Source organism: Mesoplodon mirus (assembly GCF_964341445.2).
Source record: "Mesoplodon mirus genome assembly, chromosome: 18".
Taxonomy (NCBI): Eukaryota; Metazoa; Chordata; class Mammalia; order Artiodactyla; family Ziphiidae; genus Mesoplodon; species Mesoplodon mirus.
In genome coordinates, this window is record NC_138994.1 from 53,312,524 (window position 1) to 53,329,300 (window position 16,777).

The 16,777-nt window shown below is 44.9% G+C and overlaps 1 protein-coding gene across 1 annotated transcript; it reads right to left on the reverse strand.

The window, feature by feature from the left end:
• Positions 1 to 2,080: 2,080 nt before the first annotated feature.
• On the reverse strand, positions 2,081 to 8,692 carry CRYBA1 (crystallin beta A1; the record flags this gene model as incomplete). Its single annotated transcript, XM_082604248.1, has 6 exons — positions 2,081 to 2,228; positions 2,500 to 2,642; positions 4,465 to 4,606; positions 5,862 to 5,980; positions 6,977 to 7,041; positions 8,662 to 8,692. The coding sequence occupies 6 exons, from the start codon at positions 8,690 to 8,692 to the stop codon at positions 2,081 to 2,083; spliced, it is 648 nt and encodes a 215-aa protein (XP_082460374.1).
• Positions 8,693 to 16,777: the final 8,085 nt, after the last annotated feature.

Consider the following 16,777-nt stretch of genomic DNA (forward strand, 5'->3'; position numbering starts at 1 on the left):
ATCAGCTTTACAAACTGTTGGATACTCTTCAATGAAATTTTCATTTATTTGATCAAATAGAAATGGGAAGTAATTGAAACTGAAGTGAAGGAAGGACCTTTGCCACATGGAGTTCTGTGACAATTCTATGTTAAACCTCTAAACCTGGTTTAAAGGTAGGATAGCCTTTTTACCTTTGCTTTAGCATAAATTTGGTTTACTGAATGAATGACTGACTTGAGATAAGAATCATTTAGTTCTTTAAAGATCAAAGCACAGATTAAAGATGATGTGTATCTTTTTAAAACTGCCCAAGCTGATTAGAACAAGTTAGAAACTGAGCTGATTTGGTTTAATTGCTGCAGTCTGCATGTACTAAATAGCTTTACTTCACATGTATGTGTACTTAAAGGTTGTGTAGATGTACTGGCCAGGTTTTGTCAAATCATCTTCTAAAAGATTGTTTTATATTCTCTTCCGGACCTTTGTAGAAGAGGCTAATATGTTTAAGTAGAGATAATACTAATGGTGTTTTCCCCTTGCTCCTAGATATAAAAGAAATATTTCTGTTTTATAGCTTTTTCCTATGTATAGAAGACTATTACTTCTCTATCAGCAAGTGTGCTCTTAATGTATGTTATTGTCTTTGAAAACACAGCAAAACCCTTCTATACCTTCACTGAAAGTGACAGTTAAAATCTAAGTCTACTAGTCAAGATGTGAAAGGTGGCCCACAATGCATGGCCTTAAAAGGCATGAATGCAGGAGTATAGCATCATCTTTGATGGCTATGGCTACTCCTCAGCATCTGTCAGTGGTTCACATGTTCAGTCTTAGAACGTTATTGGAGGAGCAAAGTAATTTCTGTGTCTTGTGTGCATCAGCACTTAGGAGCTGAGTTACCTCTTAATCTGGGGGAAAGGACAATTAATGGGCTACAATTATGTTAGAGGATTTTTTTCCTTCCATCTCCCAATTTAAAAAATGTTTTTTCAGTGTTTATTTTGACCAGTCAGAATGATAGGCCTTTTCTAGATACAAGAACAGTGGCCAGAAATTTACCCTTTTGCTAAATGCTTAGGTATTTGCCATAGCTGTTTCTGATGTCATGGATTCTGAGGAAGTGTCAGTTCCGTGATGCTCTTCCTTTATTGGTGTCTTACTTCATTCATGTTCAGTGTTTTAAAAATACAAATTACAAACACTCTACATCCATACCCAGATTTACTTATTTTATCAGGAAAAAAAAACGAGAAATTTGTAGATCAAATTAAGAGACAATAAGTGTACATTGTTGAATAAAAAATTTTAAAGTTTCTGAGGTGTTTGTGTTATCATCTTTTGTGTGCTTTAATTCAAAAAAACTACTGAAAACTAAGTTAAGATCATGACATTGATAATATTTTTTTCAAAGTATCAAATGTACAAATAATTTGTCTTAAATATAGCATGGTCATAGGTCATGGTTTTTTTCCTAATCATACCGGTTATTAAGGTACTTAAGAATTGGCACGTGTATGGAAAAATCGGTTGTGAGAGCAGCTATCCTGCCTTTTGTCATGACACTGAGCCTTATGTTCTTCCAGTTGAAATAAGAAACCGAAATTGAGCTAAGCAATTAAGCAATATGGCAATGCATATTTGAGAAACTTCCTAAGTTTGTTTAGCATTGATTTGTCACAAGTGAAAAAAAGCAGTGCTAACATCAACATTAGAGTGGGGGTTAGAAAAGATGAAAAAACATTTACCAAGAGTGTGTCTGTCACTATATAGACTGATACATTTGGGTTATATGCTTTCATGTTCTTTGAAATAGGGAATCATTGTCCTTGGCCAGGTAAGTGACTTGCAAGGACACAAAAGGGAACTTGGGGTTTTATTGAAGCTTGTCTTTTAAGATTCTCAGGCATGTAAATGTGATTTCTATAAAGCATGGTAGTTAATTCAGTCTACAAAGTTGTTGGGTTTTTTTTAATGACATTTATTGTGGATTTCAGCAGCTAACATTTGGAAGCAATATCTGAGCAGAACATAAAATTCATTCTAGATTGCTTAGCAAGGTCTCATGCTTGGGGAATTGTTACTTGGAGCTTTTAATCCACTACTGTTGGATACGGCGAATTGATTGAATCTGGGAAGTCTGGGCATGAGAACCCCACTCTCTCCAGTGTTTATAGTCTCCTCCATGATGGTCACATTCCAAGATATACTGATAGCCACGGTATCCAGGATACTGGTAGCAAACCCAGCTATAAAAGCCAAAGCAGATTGGATTATTAAAACTAGTTAGGAACCTGGTCAAGACCCCCAAACCTGAGCCTCTTTCCTCAACACAATGATATGGAAGGCTTTTAGGCTTAGAAAACAAGAGCCATCCTAAATACGCCAGGCACCATTTGTGAGCAGATACCTACAACCAGCTGAAAATTAACCTTGATTATGAAAAAAGGTATGAGAGTAGTCAACATAAATCCTTCCATACAGGAATGTCGGGGGAAGGAAAAACTGAGATGCACTTACGCTCCACATTGTATCTTCATGGAACCAACTTCGTTGTTGAACCAACCCATGGCTTGCAAGGAGGGGTAGTCATCACAGATTTCCCATTGTCGTCCAATAAAGTTTTCTTTCTCAAAGATGGTCATCTTAGACTCCTTATGATTCTGTAATGCAGAAATTTTTTTTTTAAAGTTTAGTACCAGTGTTAAGGCTGTCATTGTAGTTCTTTACCACATTTATCAAACTCAAAACTCTCCTGGTTTACAGGAGGAAGTACATGATCATTAATGGTAAAAATATTTCACGCAATACAGAGATTTTAAAAATTGGGTAATCCTGTTTAATCCAATTTAATACCATAACAATTAAGATTTTTTTTAAGTTCTTTATTTTTGGCTGCGTTGGGTCTTCGTTGCTGTGCATGGGCTTTCTCTAGTTGCGGCGAGTGGGGGCTACCCTTCATTGCGGTGCGCGGGCTTCTCATTACGGTGGCTTCTCTTGTTGCAGAGCACGGGCTCTAGGCACGCGGGCTCAGTAGTTGTGGCTTGTGGGCTCTAGAGCGCAGGCTCAGTAGTTGTGGCTTGCGGGCTCTAGAGTGCAGGCTCAGTAGTTGTGGCGCACGGGCTTAGTTGCTCCACGGCATGTAGCATCTTCCTGGACCAGGGCTCGAACCCATTTCCCCTGCATTGGCAGGCGGATTCTTAACCACTGCGCCACCAGGGATGTCCCAATACCATAACATTTAAAATGTACAAATAACTGATATACTTTGGAACAACGAAAGACCAATGAAAGAAAATTATGACAGCAGGAAAAATATTTGAAACACATAGCCAACCAAAGGATTAATTGTAATGTGGAAAAGATCCCACAAATTGATAGGAAAAGTAAGTCCATGTGTGCCTAAGTGTTTGTGTGTGTGCATGGCATTGGAAACAATGTAAATGTCCAGTAGAGGATATGAAGACTACAAGCATTAAGAAGGCAGAGACTAACCTTTATGAAGTTCAAAAGCAGGCAAAACTAGCCTTAGTGATAGCAAGTGGAAAGGAGCAATTGATTGGAAAGGGACACCAGGTAATTTTATGGGGCAATGGAATTGTTCTCTATCTGATTAGGGTGTTGGTTATGTGGGTATACATGTTTTCAAAACTCATAAGAATATACACATAGGATTTGTGCATTTTACTATGTGTAAATTATATCAATACATTAGAGGGAAAAAATCAGAGTTAAAGTGGGATGAAAACACATCCAGATAGGGAAATACCTTTTAGTTCTAGAGCAGTTCAGTTTACCATTTCCACTACTTGAATTTTGGTAGGACTTTGAGATCATTAACAGCTAAAATCATGAGAAAATCACATGATACAGATGAACATTTGAAAAGGTTTTAGCCTAGCCTTACTCCCAATGTAGGGATCATTTTTCCACACACCCCTCAAGGTCATCCTGCTTCTGCTTGAATTCTCCAAAAGACTAAAATCATCCCATTCTGATGCATAATTGAATATTGCTTAGTGTTAGAAACAAGAAAGTTAGGAATCAAAGATAAGAGGTGCTGGAGCTCTTGCCTACTTCAGTCATCCCACTGTACTAAAAGGTTACTTCAGCATTTCCCTGTTTCTAGGTAAAATGATACACAGATTGAAATTTAACTGGCCCAGGATTTACTTTTATTACATGGTAAGTGCTCTCACTAATTATCCTATTGCACTTCTGAAGATCTGGGCTCCTGAGTATCCGCTTCCTGCCACCTATAAGGAGCCCTTACTTTTAGCTTAATAAAAATACCATCTAGGAGAGAAAAAAATCAAATGGTAAACTTAGAAACTGAGGGAGCAGAATTTTTCTTTTCTCTTTATACTTTTATCCTTCCTGCCACATTTCAGCATAACTGATGGGAAGTAACATAAGTGTCAGTCCATATGCACCCTCTCTTATCCATCCCCCACATGCACAGAAATGAACATTTCAGGGACTCACAGCTGAACAGATGGGGCGGAAGGACATGAGGCGCTCAATGTGGTAGGCATTACTCCCGCTCCAGGCATCCCAGCGAGGGTACTCTCCTCTCTCCAGGACAAACTGTTGCCCGCAGAAGCTGGTATGCTCATAACCAACCCAGCTGCCAAAGACAAGTAATGGTGTTTGTTCATGGTGTTCAGAGCTTACATGGCCTCATGGAGGAGGCATCTTTTGTTTTAGATGTTAACAGTGGGGTGAAATATCCAATTAAAGCCATACAAAGTAATACTTTTATCGTGAGAGGTGGAGAATGGCAGCTGCACTCTGTGGGTTTGTAAATATATTTGTTTGGGGTTATCCACTGAAGAGGTGTACTTCACTGGCCTGAATAATGAGTATTGGCAAAGTCAGTCTAAAATTATATTTCCTTTCCAAGTTACCTTATTCTCTACTTGGAGCTCCAGGTTCAGGATCTAGTGACTGACTATTGCTTTGGCTCCAGCCAAACCTATTGACTTCTTTCTAAGGAAGCAAAGGGATGAACAGGCAGCGGATGAATGACTAGTCTCTTGTTTCCTTGTCCCGTTGTGGGTTCTTCTGCATACCTATATATACCTGTACCTTATTTATTAAAACACCTCAGATTGATTTTTCACAACCAGGTCTCAGTTACTGATGACACCTTAAAAGAATTTTACTTTAAGGGTGGAAGAGCTCAATTTTGGGGGTTAGCAACTTGTGGAAACCTATCTACATGCACGGCCAGTTCTGCCTAGGCCAAAGTAGAGTCCCTCCCTTTGTGTTTTCAGGCTGATGATCAAGGCCTCAACTAACTTGCCAAGAGTAAGAAGACAAAACAAGAGAGGGTCTTCCTTGCCAGGGAGATTAACCACCACCAAGAAACTCCTGAAAGACTAGCTAGGAACTAATATTACCCTCTGGAGTTGAGTTCCTTTTTACAAAGAGAAAATAGCTAACAGTGTCTGCTCTGGGACATGGAGGGGAGTTAGCTGTGAAGCTGTAGCTTGATAGTTTCCTCTCTATTTTCTGTAGAAAAGAAAAACTCAAGGGGCTTGTGGCTATTCTGAGGGAATCCCAGGCAGAAGCCTATGGGCTCCAGAAGCACAGAACTGATTACCATCACTGCCCCACCCCATGGTATATATTTCTTTAACCCCCCCCAAATCTAATACCAAGCCACTAAGAACCTCATGTTCCTTCCAGCTTTGAGTTACTAAATTACGCATGTAGTGACTTTTGGGTTTTTTTGAGATTACTTAAGTATGGAGGCTTCTCTCCCAGAAACGATTAGAGTTTGGGGGAACATCTTTCTTCCCTGATCTCCACCTTTATGGTCACATGTCTGAAGGGACCAGAAATAAGGGACCTGATGTTCTGCTGAGGTGTATACTCACGCGCCACATTCCACCTTGAGAGACCGGACATTGTCAAAACTGCGCTCAGAGACATTTGGGCAGGAGCTGGTGAACTCCATTCTCTTGCCCTGGAAGTTCTCCTGGTCATAGATGGTTATCTGAAGTGGGATTAAAATGGGAAAACAGAGCTAGAAAGTGGTACATCAGGAAGAACAGAGGCCCAGGCCAACATCTTAACCTGTGTCTGACCCTATGTTTCCCATCACTAGCTGCAGCCCAGGAGGCCTGATGAGGTCTCTTCTAGTGTAGACTGGGTTAGGAGGGGGTTTGAACTCATAGCACTGGTTGGCGGTGTTCACATGCCCAGTCGGGGTGAGGCGTGGGGATTGGTTTCTGATAGGAATTGTCCTCCAGGGAGGATAGCTGGCCTAGTGGACATACCAATGATTTGTGGACTCTTACTCCACCATGCTTCCTGCATAAGTGTGGCCCAGAAGCCAGGAATCTGGGAGACCCAGGGGCTCCCTGTGAATTATTTCTTAGCTTCTCCAGCCACACCTTCTATAGAAACCTAAAGAGTAAGGGGAGAGTTGTGATAAACCCCTTTCATACCTTGAACTAGAACTTGGCTCTTGAACCTGGCTAGAGGACAACTCCCAAAGCTGTGAACAGGACTCAAGAGTTGACCCAGTGAGGAAGGTAAGGGTGTTGGGGGAAACAGTGGCTGAGGATCAGCCAGCCACTTCAGGCAGTGGTTACGACCAGCCTCACGCTGGGAGTCAGGAGACCATAGTCCAACCATTTATTTGGGATCTGGTGGCCAATCTGTCCTCATTTCTGGGCCCTCAGTTTTTCCATGTCATAATCCACTCGGGCTGCTCTATTTTAAGATGATTTTAGCAGTGTGGAGGAAAACTGACCTAGAAAACTAGGTATCATTTCCAACCCATCGTGGGCTTCCGGGGTCATCCTTCTTCTGTCCGAATGGGGCACCCTGAGAAGAACCTTCCTGAGACAGCATCTGGGTTTTGGGTTGAACCCTTCCCCTACAAGCTGGTGTTTTATTGGTTGGTCACTGTCCCTGCTCTGAGGTGGTATTATACCCCCTGCCCTGATGGAGTCCTCAATTTTCCATGTGATAGGGATGGGCTTACCTTCCATGGCCCCACAGACCCCGGCATGGGGTTAGTTTGAGCCATCTTGGTGGTTGGAAGGGATTCTGGAAGACAGAACACACACCAATGACATGGCCTCTGGGGTGAGGGGAGAGGAGCACAGGCGGAAGTAAAAGAGGCTTGAAGTCCAGTAAACAGACTTTGGTTGGGACGCTGGCTCTGCTTCTCACTAGCCGAGCCTCAGTTGTTTTCCGTCGGTAAAACTTCTACGCGCAGAGTTATTGTAAGGATTAGAAGCAATAACGCAGGTAGAGCACTGAACAGATGCCATGACCACTTGATAAACGTGGCTCTTGTCCTCTTGCCTGCCTCCAGGCACCCGCTGCTGGTGGCAGCATCGCCTCAGTCTTACATACCCCAGTATAAACCCCTTGGCAGCCATCTAGTCCGGACTCTTCATATTACCAGTGCGTGGTCTCACTGTCACCTGGCTTCTCACAGCCCTCAAACTGACCAGCTGTGCACAGCCATGCACCATCCCCTCCCTACTTCTCTGCCTTCTAGACCCACCCAGCCTTGGTCTTGCCTCCTGAGACTTCGCTGCTTTCCCCAGCCTATGGCGACTTGCTTTCTTTCCTCATTTCCAGCGCTCATCACAGTACTGATCTGTGTTCCTATTGAATACGTCCTGGGTGAACATCTCCATGGCAGGGCCTGGGTCTCCAGAGTGACTGATGTAGCACCATGCTGAGCCCATGTTGGGGTGGTGCGTGTTTGAGGAGGGGGACGGGCGACATTGAAAGACTTATCGAAGGAAAGTGAGGAAGAAAAGAGGATGATAATAATAGCTAACACTTAACAATGGCCCACCCTATGCCAGGCCCTGTCCTATATGCTTTACACGCATTAATACATTTAATCTTCACAATGAGCCTATGAGGGAAGCACTATCATTACCCCCATTTTACAGATGAGGAGGCTCATAGAGGTGAGGTAGATAGAAAAAGATGATAGGAAGAGTAAAGGAGGGAAGGACGGGGGGGAGAGGGCAAGGAGGGAGGGAAGAAAGAAGACAGGCAGGTGTACATCAGTTTTCTTTTTTTCTTTTTTTTTTTTTTTTTTTTGCGGTACGCGGGCCTCTCACTGTTGTGGCCTCTCCCGTTGCGGAGCACAGGCTCCGGACACGCAGGCTCAGCGGCCATGGCTCACGGGCCCAGCTGCTCCGCGGCATGTGGGATGTTCCCGGACCGGGGCACGAACCCGTGTCCCCTACATCGGCAGGTGGACTCTCAACCACTGCGCCACCAGGGAAGCCCTACATCAGTTTTCTTAACTCAGAACAGCCATTCATAGTTTTTCCCTCTGGCTGGTATTGGCCCAGGGACTGATGCATATAAACTCTGTGACGTAACTTTCCGTTCTGAACCTCTGAACAAGCACTTCCTAGCTCTTGCCCCCCTACCTTCTCCCTATGCCCCAGGAGCCTGTCATTTCTTGGGGCCCCATGCCCCCTCCCAGCCATGGTTGCTAGGGCAGTGGTTATTGTCAGGTAAGTGACCTCTTGAGGTGGCAAGAGAAGACGACCTCCCCCAGAGTTCCCCAGTCTTCTCCAGCCATCTTCAGAGGCTCTGACCACAAGGCAGGAAGACGGGGTCCCCCTTCTGGGCATGTCTCTGCAGGGGAAGGAAAGAAAGGACCAGAGCACCCCTCAGGGCCTTACTCACCCAGCTCCTGCTGCACAGTCTGGGTCTCCATCTGGTGCCACTTCCTCTATGGCCCTGCTCTTTATAGCCCTGCGGCTGATGCCCTCCGGCCCTGTCAGCACTCTGCTTTCCCTCTGCTTTTGTTCCCCCTGATCCCAGAGCTTTGGTGGCTCAGCCTGCTGGGCGGGCATCCCTCAGGGCTTTGTTTAAACCTGGGATACAGAAATCCAGAGAGGCCCTGCTGCTGTGGGCAAGGCTGGCTGTGCAGGCCTTGGCTGCTGTGGACTTGCTCTCAGAGCAGCGGGGAGGTGAGGACAGGTCTCTGCGTGCGTCCTTGTCCCCTGCTCTTCTCCAGATTCCTTTCCTCTCGCCACCCCAGGACCTTCTAAGACCCCATGTCATAACAAACACATCAAAACGCACCTCCCTTCTCATACAGGATATAGATTTTGGTGGTGGTTTTTTAAAAATGTAAAGGATTATTACAATCCTGAACTCTAAAAAATGGTTCAGTGTGTGCTTGGAAATCTTTATTATACCATATTTATATGTATAACTATGTTAGAGTTGCATTCAGTTATGGTCAGCTAGTAGGACTCTCTCTGTAGCTCTGTTATTAAATATTCATTTTAATTTCGCAGCTTTCTTTTTCAAATTTGGAGCCAATAAATCTTTTGAGGTTTTTTAAAAAATATATTGCTTTAGGCCCTTCGCAGTCTCACAGGCCCAAGGTACCCTAACAGGTAAAATGATTTCTCCCTGGAATTTCAGGGCTCTTGGTGAGAATACTGTGTGGTAATTGGGGGCCTCCCCAGGAGCCCTGAAGGGGAGGATGTGTTGTTCAAGCATCATAGCTACTGTGAGAAGGAGGAGGGTGCCATGGGTGGAGGGTGCCATGGGTGAGCCTGGCGGATGTGAGTTCAGATCCCAACTCCCCCTGGGTGGGTGACTGGGCAAGTTATTCAGCTTCTCTCAACCCCCAAAAAGGAGATACTATCTGCCTGACACATCGTAGGTTTATTATTACATATTATCCTACTCTCTTTCTGGTGACAGATCCTGTAGAAAATCTCATAGCAGCTTGGAGAGAGGAAGAAACTTTTCCTAGTAAAGTTCTCCCAATCCCTCTGCCAATCTCTCTGGCCTGTAACTCAGGTTTGTCTGAGCCCCCTTTTCTCAGAACCAAAAATCCAGGGGCTAGTTCTGGTATACACACAAGTATTTGCAGGTCAGGCAGAACATTCCAAATCTACTGGTCTGATGATAAGCATGATGTGCCACCCTAGGACGTTTCTGCTGCTCGATCAACTGATGGCATCTGGATCGACGGCTAGCGAGAACAGAGTCGCCTTGGGGATCGTGGCCGGCTGGTGGCTCTGCAAGGGCTTAAGGCACCAGCTGTCCATGCTGGTGATTCTTCCTCAACTTTCCTTTTCTTTCTCCTCAGAACTGGGGTCTTGGGAAAACGCTTATTTGTTCATTTGTTCATTCATTCATTCCTTAACCCCTGGACTGGCTTAGGTACCCCCACCAAGTGCTCTCATGACACCCTGCACTTACTGATGATTGCATGGATCACACTTAGAAATTGTTTTAGAAACTAGAAATATTGGGCTCCAAGGAGGGAAACTGGGCACTTGGGGTTCGGGTATAGGACAAAACTTTTCATAGTATATTTTTCTGTACTTTTTGAGTTTTGAACAATGTGGACATACTTCTATCAAAACAAAGTTATTTTTGAAGATAAAGAAACTGTTTGCTTAATTATCTGCTTCTTCTGCTAGACGCCATTCTCTATGATGGCCGGGGCTCAGTTTTGTTCATTGTTATATCTTTGGCTCTGGGCAAAACTCTTAGCTCAGTAAATATGTTTTTGTTTTGTTTTGTTTTTTAAAAGAAGATGTTGGGGGTAGGAGCTTATTAATTTATTTATTTATTTATTTATTGTTGCTGTGTTGCGTCTTCGTTTCTGTGCGAGGGCTTTCTCTAGTTGTGGCAAGCGGGGGCCACTCTTCATCGTGGTGCACGGGCCTCTCACTATTGCAGCCTCTCTTGTTGCGGAGCCCAGGCTCCAGACGCGCAGGCTCAGTAGTTGTGGCTCACGGGCCTAGTTGCTCCGCGACAGGTGGGATCCTCCCAGACCAGGGCTCGAACCCGTGTCCCCTGCATTAGCAGGCAGATTCTCAACCACTGCGCCACCAGGGAAGCCCAGTAAATATGTTTTGAATGAATGAACGACATCCTATGATGGGGTTTTGTGACTCTGGGGGCAGAGGTGAAACTGATGTAGTCCTCACCACCCTAGCCACAACCGACCTGCTTGTGTTGTGTTTGTGCTTCATACACGCTCAGCATCTCAATTTGGGAGCTTTACACACTACTGGAGTATTAGAACCATGCAGGCTGATTGAGCCAATTTTTAATTTTTGCAGAAAAGTGGGGCTTTTACGTTTGATTGAAAAACCCAAACCCATGAACAAAACCACTGTAAGGGGGCAGATCAAGGTCACTGTGCAAACAGTTTACAAATATCCATCCAGTTTTCCTGGGGTCATAAGCATCCCCAGCCTGTCCTCTATCCTCTTTCCTCAATTACCTTAAGTCCAAGGATGCCGGAGAAGGAGTACCAAATCTCCAGGGCAACCATCACGCTTTCCAAATAGCACCTCAATGTGTTTTTTTAAAAATATTTATTTATTTATTTGGCTGCACTGGGTCTTAGTTGCGGCACATGGGATCGTTGCCGCGTGTGGGCTCCTTTAGTTGCGGCACGCGGGATCTTTTTTTTTTATAAATTTATTTATTTTTATTTATTTATTTTTGGCTGCATTGGGTCTGCGTTGCTGCACGCGGGCTTTCTCTAGTTGTGGCGAGCGCAGGCTACTCTTCGTTGCGGTGCTCGGGCTTCTCCTTGCAGTGGCTTCTCTGTTGTGGAGCACAGGCTCTAGGCGCCTGGGCTTCAGTCGTTGTGGCACGTGGGCTCAGTAGTTGTGGCTCGCGGGCTCTAGAGCGCAGGCTCAGTAGTTGTGGCGCACGGGCTTTGTTGTTCCGTGGCATGTGGGATCTTCCCGGACCAGGGCTTCAACCCACATCCCCTGCATTGGCAGGCGGATTCTTAACCACTGCGCCACCAGGGAAGCCCTGGGATCATCTTAGTTGTGGCATGCATGTGGGATCTAGTTCCCCGACCAGGGATTGAACCCGAGCCCCTTCCATTGGAAGCGTGGTGTCTTAGCCACTGGACCACCAGGGAAGTCCCCTCAATATGGTTTTTAACCAAGTTCTACAGGATTCCCCCCCTTGACATTGTTTGGAACTCCTGCTTCACCTGCCCCATGATGGTTATGGCCTCAGAGCTCCAACTCCCTCTGCTGTCTCTTTCCAGGAAAGTCAGGGCAGAGGCACTCCAGAAGTGGGAACCAAGAGAGCAACCAGCTTGCATTCCCTTCGCCCAAGCTGGGTTTGGGTCTCTCCTCTTCATCCTTAATAACAATAACTACAGTGTACAGAGCATTTACTGTGAACCAGACACTACCTTCTTTGTTCTCAAAACAACCCCATGAAGTAGATCATTATGATACCCATTTTACCAATGACTTAACTAAAGATCTGAGGGGCCAAGTTCTGGGCCAGAGAACCCAACAGGGACTTGAATGCACATCTCGCTGATTCGAAAACACAGAGTTTTTCCTCCTGGCAACCCTGCCTCTCTGGCGTAAAGTCAGATGATAATACCTACCTGACCCACGGCTGTCAGATGAAGGGAAATGAAGGTGTTTAGGGCAGCCTTTGGGACCCAGTACCATCAATAAATGGTAACTATATTATAGCTTGTTCCAAGTCAGATACTATCGTGTGCCAGATTCTCATAGAGATGAGTGGGAACAAGCAACAAAGTTTTAGAAACATTTATCAGATAAAAAATATTGTCTTTGAATTTCAAAAAGACCACATTCATTCCATTTGGTTTTTCTTTTTCCCAATAGTTTTCTCTATTCCATTTTAACAGCGCATTCTGTCAGTCTAATCTTCTGCAGGGCATTGATCTATGGGGGACAGGGATTGTGAAGTCTGTTCTCAGTCCACACACTCATCACATGAACAGGTGGGGCAACTGTCTATCCAGTGGGATGGGCTTTTAGATGTGGAGGTGATGACAGACGTTGAGGAGAATGAGACAATCCCCAAATGTAATGAGGTCGATTTGAACCTTGGGTTCCCCAGCACTACGGCCACATGACAATCATGGTAGATGCTCAGAAGAATTTTATGGATGGCTTGGACACCCTGACCTTGACTCTGGGCCCAGGGAGCCTCACAGGATGAGGCCCAGGGTGAGAGGGGTGAGGTCATGGGGCCAGGGCAGCCCCTGGACTCAGCACTTTTTGGCAAGCGCATAATGGGGCTGACCAGGCGGCTGAGCAGCACTTCTGTTGTTTGGGAATAAGCAGGATGAGTACAAAGCAAAGGGCCCAGTCAGCGTTCAGCCAGCACCTACCTCCCCCATGAGGGGCTGCTTCGGGGGGACCTTTTTTGCCCTAGTCCTTGCTACACCTTTAAACAAGTAGGAGAGCCAGGGCCTGGCTGGGCCTGAGAAGGCGCAAGCACTAGGAGAGAACCTGGGAGGTATCTCAAGCCTCTGGTTCTTTCTGAGCTCTTTCTGTGTTCATCTATCCCTTTGCTTCCATGCTAGGGAGTGCTGTTGTCCTAAGGGCGAGCCTCTTAGCCTGCTTCTTCTGTGTGTAACTAGCTGGAGGGCATCTCAATCCCATTCGGTCTTACTGAATTTCTCAATACTGCAGCTTGTCATTTCCTCTCAATTGGAACTCCATGAAACTATTAGAAAAATAGGAACGAAGATGGGACTTATCCTATTGGTGGCACTCAGCCCATTCTCTCAACTACAGCCAAGTAGTTCAACTCTGTGTCTCATTTAGGGCGGCCAGATTTAGCAGATAAAAATATAGGACACCCAGGTTAATTCGAATTCCAGATAACCAATTAATATTTTGAAGTATAAATAGGTCCTAAACATTTTTTATCCTAAAAAATTATTTGTTGTTTATCTGAAATTTAAATTGAACGGAGTGTCCTGCTTTTGATCTGCCGACACCGGTCTCCTTCCACCTTTGTCTGGATCCAGAGGTGATACCCCTCTGCCAATCTGCTTCTCTGTTGTCCTTTGGAGAAGACAGTGTAAAAAAGTCACCATCCTCATGATCACTTCCCTGGCATACCCTGTCCCACCAGCCACCCTACAACATCCTTTGATAGAGTGGAGATCAGGAGAGAATCTATATGTTTTTAAGTGTTTTCCCAAATGTTAGCTTATTTAATCCTCCCAATTAACCCTGAAAGATATGCTTAGTTAACCCCATTTTACAGTAGAAGAATCAGACTCAGAGAGCTTATGTTACTTGCCCAAGGTCACAATGCTGGGAAGTGGCAGAATCAGATTTCAAACTTGATTCTCTTCGGTCCCAAAATCTATATTCTTTACCATGTTGTTTATAGGAATCCCTCACCCTTCATTTGTTTGAACAGCATGACTCAGAGAGAGTAGCCATAAAAGCATATTTATTTTCATCTCCTCTGCCTCATTATGTTTTTCCATTGGGGCTAATTTCTTTCCCTTGCCCTGGATGTAAACCTGGGCATTCCCAAGACTTTTTGTGGCCATTTTTAGGTAATAAAAAGTTGGATGTACTTTAAATCATAAAAGACAGTCTCAATTTAAAGTGAGAATGTTCTATCCACTATAGTAACCAAAACGTCAATCTCCATTCAAAGGTGTCTTCTCCTTGCTACCCCAGATAGGACCTGCGTTAGGCAGAAAGCCTGAGCCCAGGTTAAGGGCACTCTTTTTTTTTTCTCCTGCTTACTCACTGGTTTCTGATCCTTCTAGGATTGGAGGGAATGGGAGAAGGAGAGCAGAACATTCCTTACTTGATGGTCCTGTGATAAGATGGCTTCACATTCTGTGCCCAGCAAATCTTCAAAACTGCCCGTCTTGTGGGCATTTACTGGTTCTTGGGAGACGCCCACCTCCCCACCCCCACTCCCCCGCCGCCACCACCACCACCCGCAGTAACCTTGACCCAGGTCTGTGCATCTCCGCTCTGGCTATTGTTCCTTCTACAGCCCCTAGGCCCCTGGTGGTCTACGTCTAGCTTTACTCTGCTGAGGACCCATCAATCCTCCAAGAGTTCTGCTGGACTAAATCTGCTCCAGCCCCATCCCAGTTCCTTCTGAGGCATGACCCACGCCATGCCTCAGGAAACACTACATGTACTTTACCACAGCAAATTCTAGAATGTAGGCTGATTCTTACTTAGCCTCCTCTGCTTTGCCTCATCCCTCAGCAACTGCCCAGCTCAACTTCTGACCTTTAGATTTCTAACTGCAGGGACACATAACAGGCTTTCTAAGTGGAGACCCTGGAGCCTTCACCTAAGGTGAAGCTCTTTCACTCCTCCCCTGAAGGATGATGGGGTTCACGGCACAGCTTCTCAAAACACTCTCTCCATAGTCTGTCTCTAATCTCTCCAACTTTACAACCTCGGTGTCAGAAGGAAGTGTTAAGAGCCATCAAATCAGTTCTCAAACACCTTTGAAATTTCTGCATAGTGTTCTGTCACATAACTCACTTTGGTTTCTTTTTTTTTTAAGATTTTTTTTTTTTTTTTTTCCGGTACGCGGGCCTCTCACTGCTGTGGCCTCTCCCGTTGCGGAGCACAGGCTCCGGACGCGCAGGCCCAGCGGCCATGGCTCACGGGCCCAGCCACTCCGCGGCACGCGGGATCCTCCCGGACCGGGGCACGAACCCGCGTCCCCTGCATCGGCAGGCGGACCCCCAACCACTGCGCCAGCAGGGAAGCCCCTAAGATTTTTTTTTAACGTGGACCATTTTTAAAGTGTTTATTGAATTTTGTTACAATATTGCTTCTGTTTTATGTTTTGGTTTTTTGGCTGTGGGGCATGTGGGATCTTATCTCCCCCCAACCAGGGATCGAACCCACACCCCCTGCATTGGAAGGTGAAGTCCTAACCACGAGACTGCCAGGGAAGTCCCCTCACTTTGGTTTCTAACATCTAATGTCTCAGCCAAAACGTCCATGTTCACGTCCTGTAACCTGGGTGTGTTACTTTGCTGCTGTCTTCATGCTGCTCACCCACCTGTGCTCCCTTTACCCCCAGCAGGAGAACTTACATCCTGTTTCATGAGGCATGGATTTCCCCAACCTCCTGCCCCTGGAACCTACAGTACCTGCAGCACTGTCTACTCCACACCCACCCTCACCTCTTCACCTCCAGCCCCAGATGTTCACTTCTTCCTGTCCTGGATAACATACCATTCTGTCTTCTTAGGAATTTTATTTAATCGATTAGCCCTCTCTTGTCTAGTATTTTTTTAAAATACTGTCTATATTCTACTACAAAAGTATATGTAACTGAAGAAGTCATATATTAACTGTACAATAAATATTTTTTACAAACCCAGGAGTTCTGCTTTTCAAAGGTTACCATTTTCAACTCTTTAGCTTTTCCTTTGGTATTCATTGATTTTTAGACATTATATACTGATTTCTTATCTTGGCAGACAGGATTTTAGCTCTCTTCCCCTCCCCACTGTCCTATAGATCCATTACAAATTTTGCTTAAATCCATATTCAATGAATTAGTTTCTATGACTTTGTAAATATTATTTACTACTGGACCAAGTAATGCATGATAACGTTTCCTTTCTTGAACCGTGTTTTGTTTTCCCTGGAGTTAAACATTCCCTGGTTTTGTCACAGGTTCAATTTTCTTGCATCTTCATGAAATACCTCTTAATACAATGTCCTACATGCTCAACCTATCAGAACCTCCTATTGGCTGCATCTTTTCCCCCTGGAGACTTCCATCTAGAAGCCTCTGTTCTCCTGCTCCAGACTGAAGAAGTTTCTGTCTATGCTACTGCATAGGTATTGCCCAGAGACCTCTCTTGGCTGACATCCTGGGAACTCCCTTGTCAGTGCTCCAGGGTTGAATCCGTGTCCTCTTTCATAGTTTACCCTCTTGTGTTAGTAAAACACATTCTCTAACAGTGTCCTGAGAAATGGCACATGAACATAAATTTTTTAAGGTCAAACTA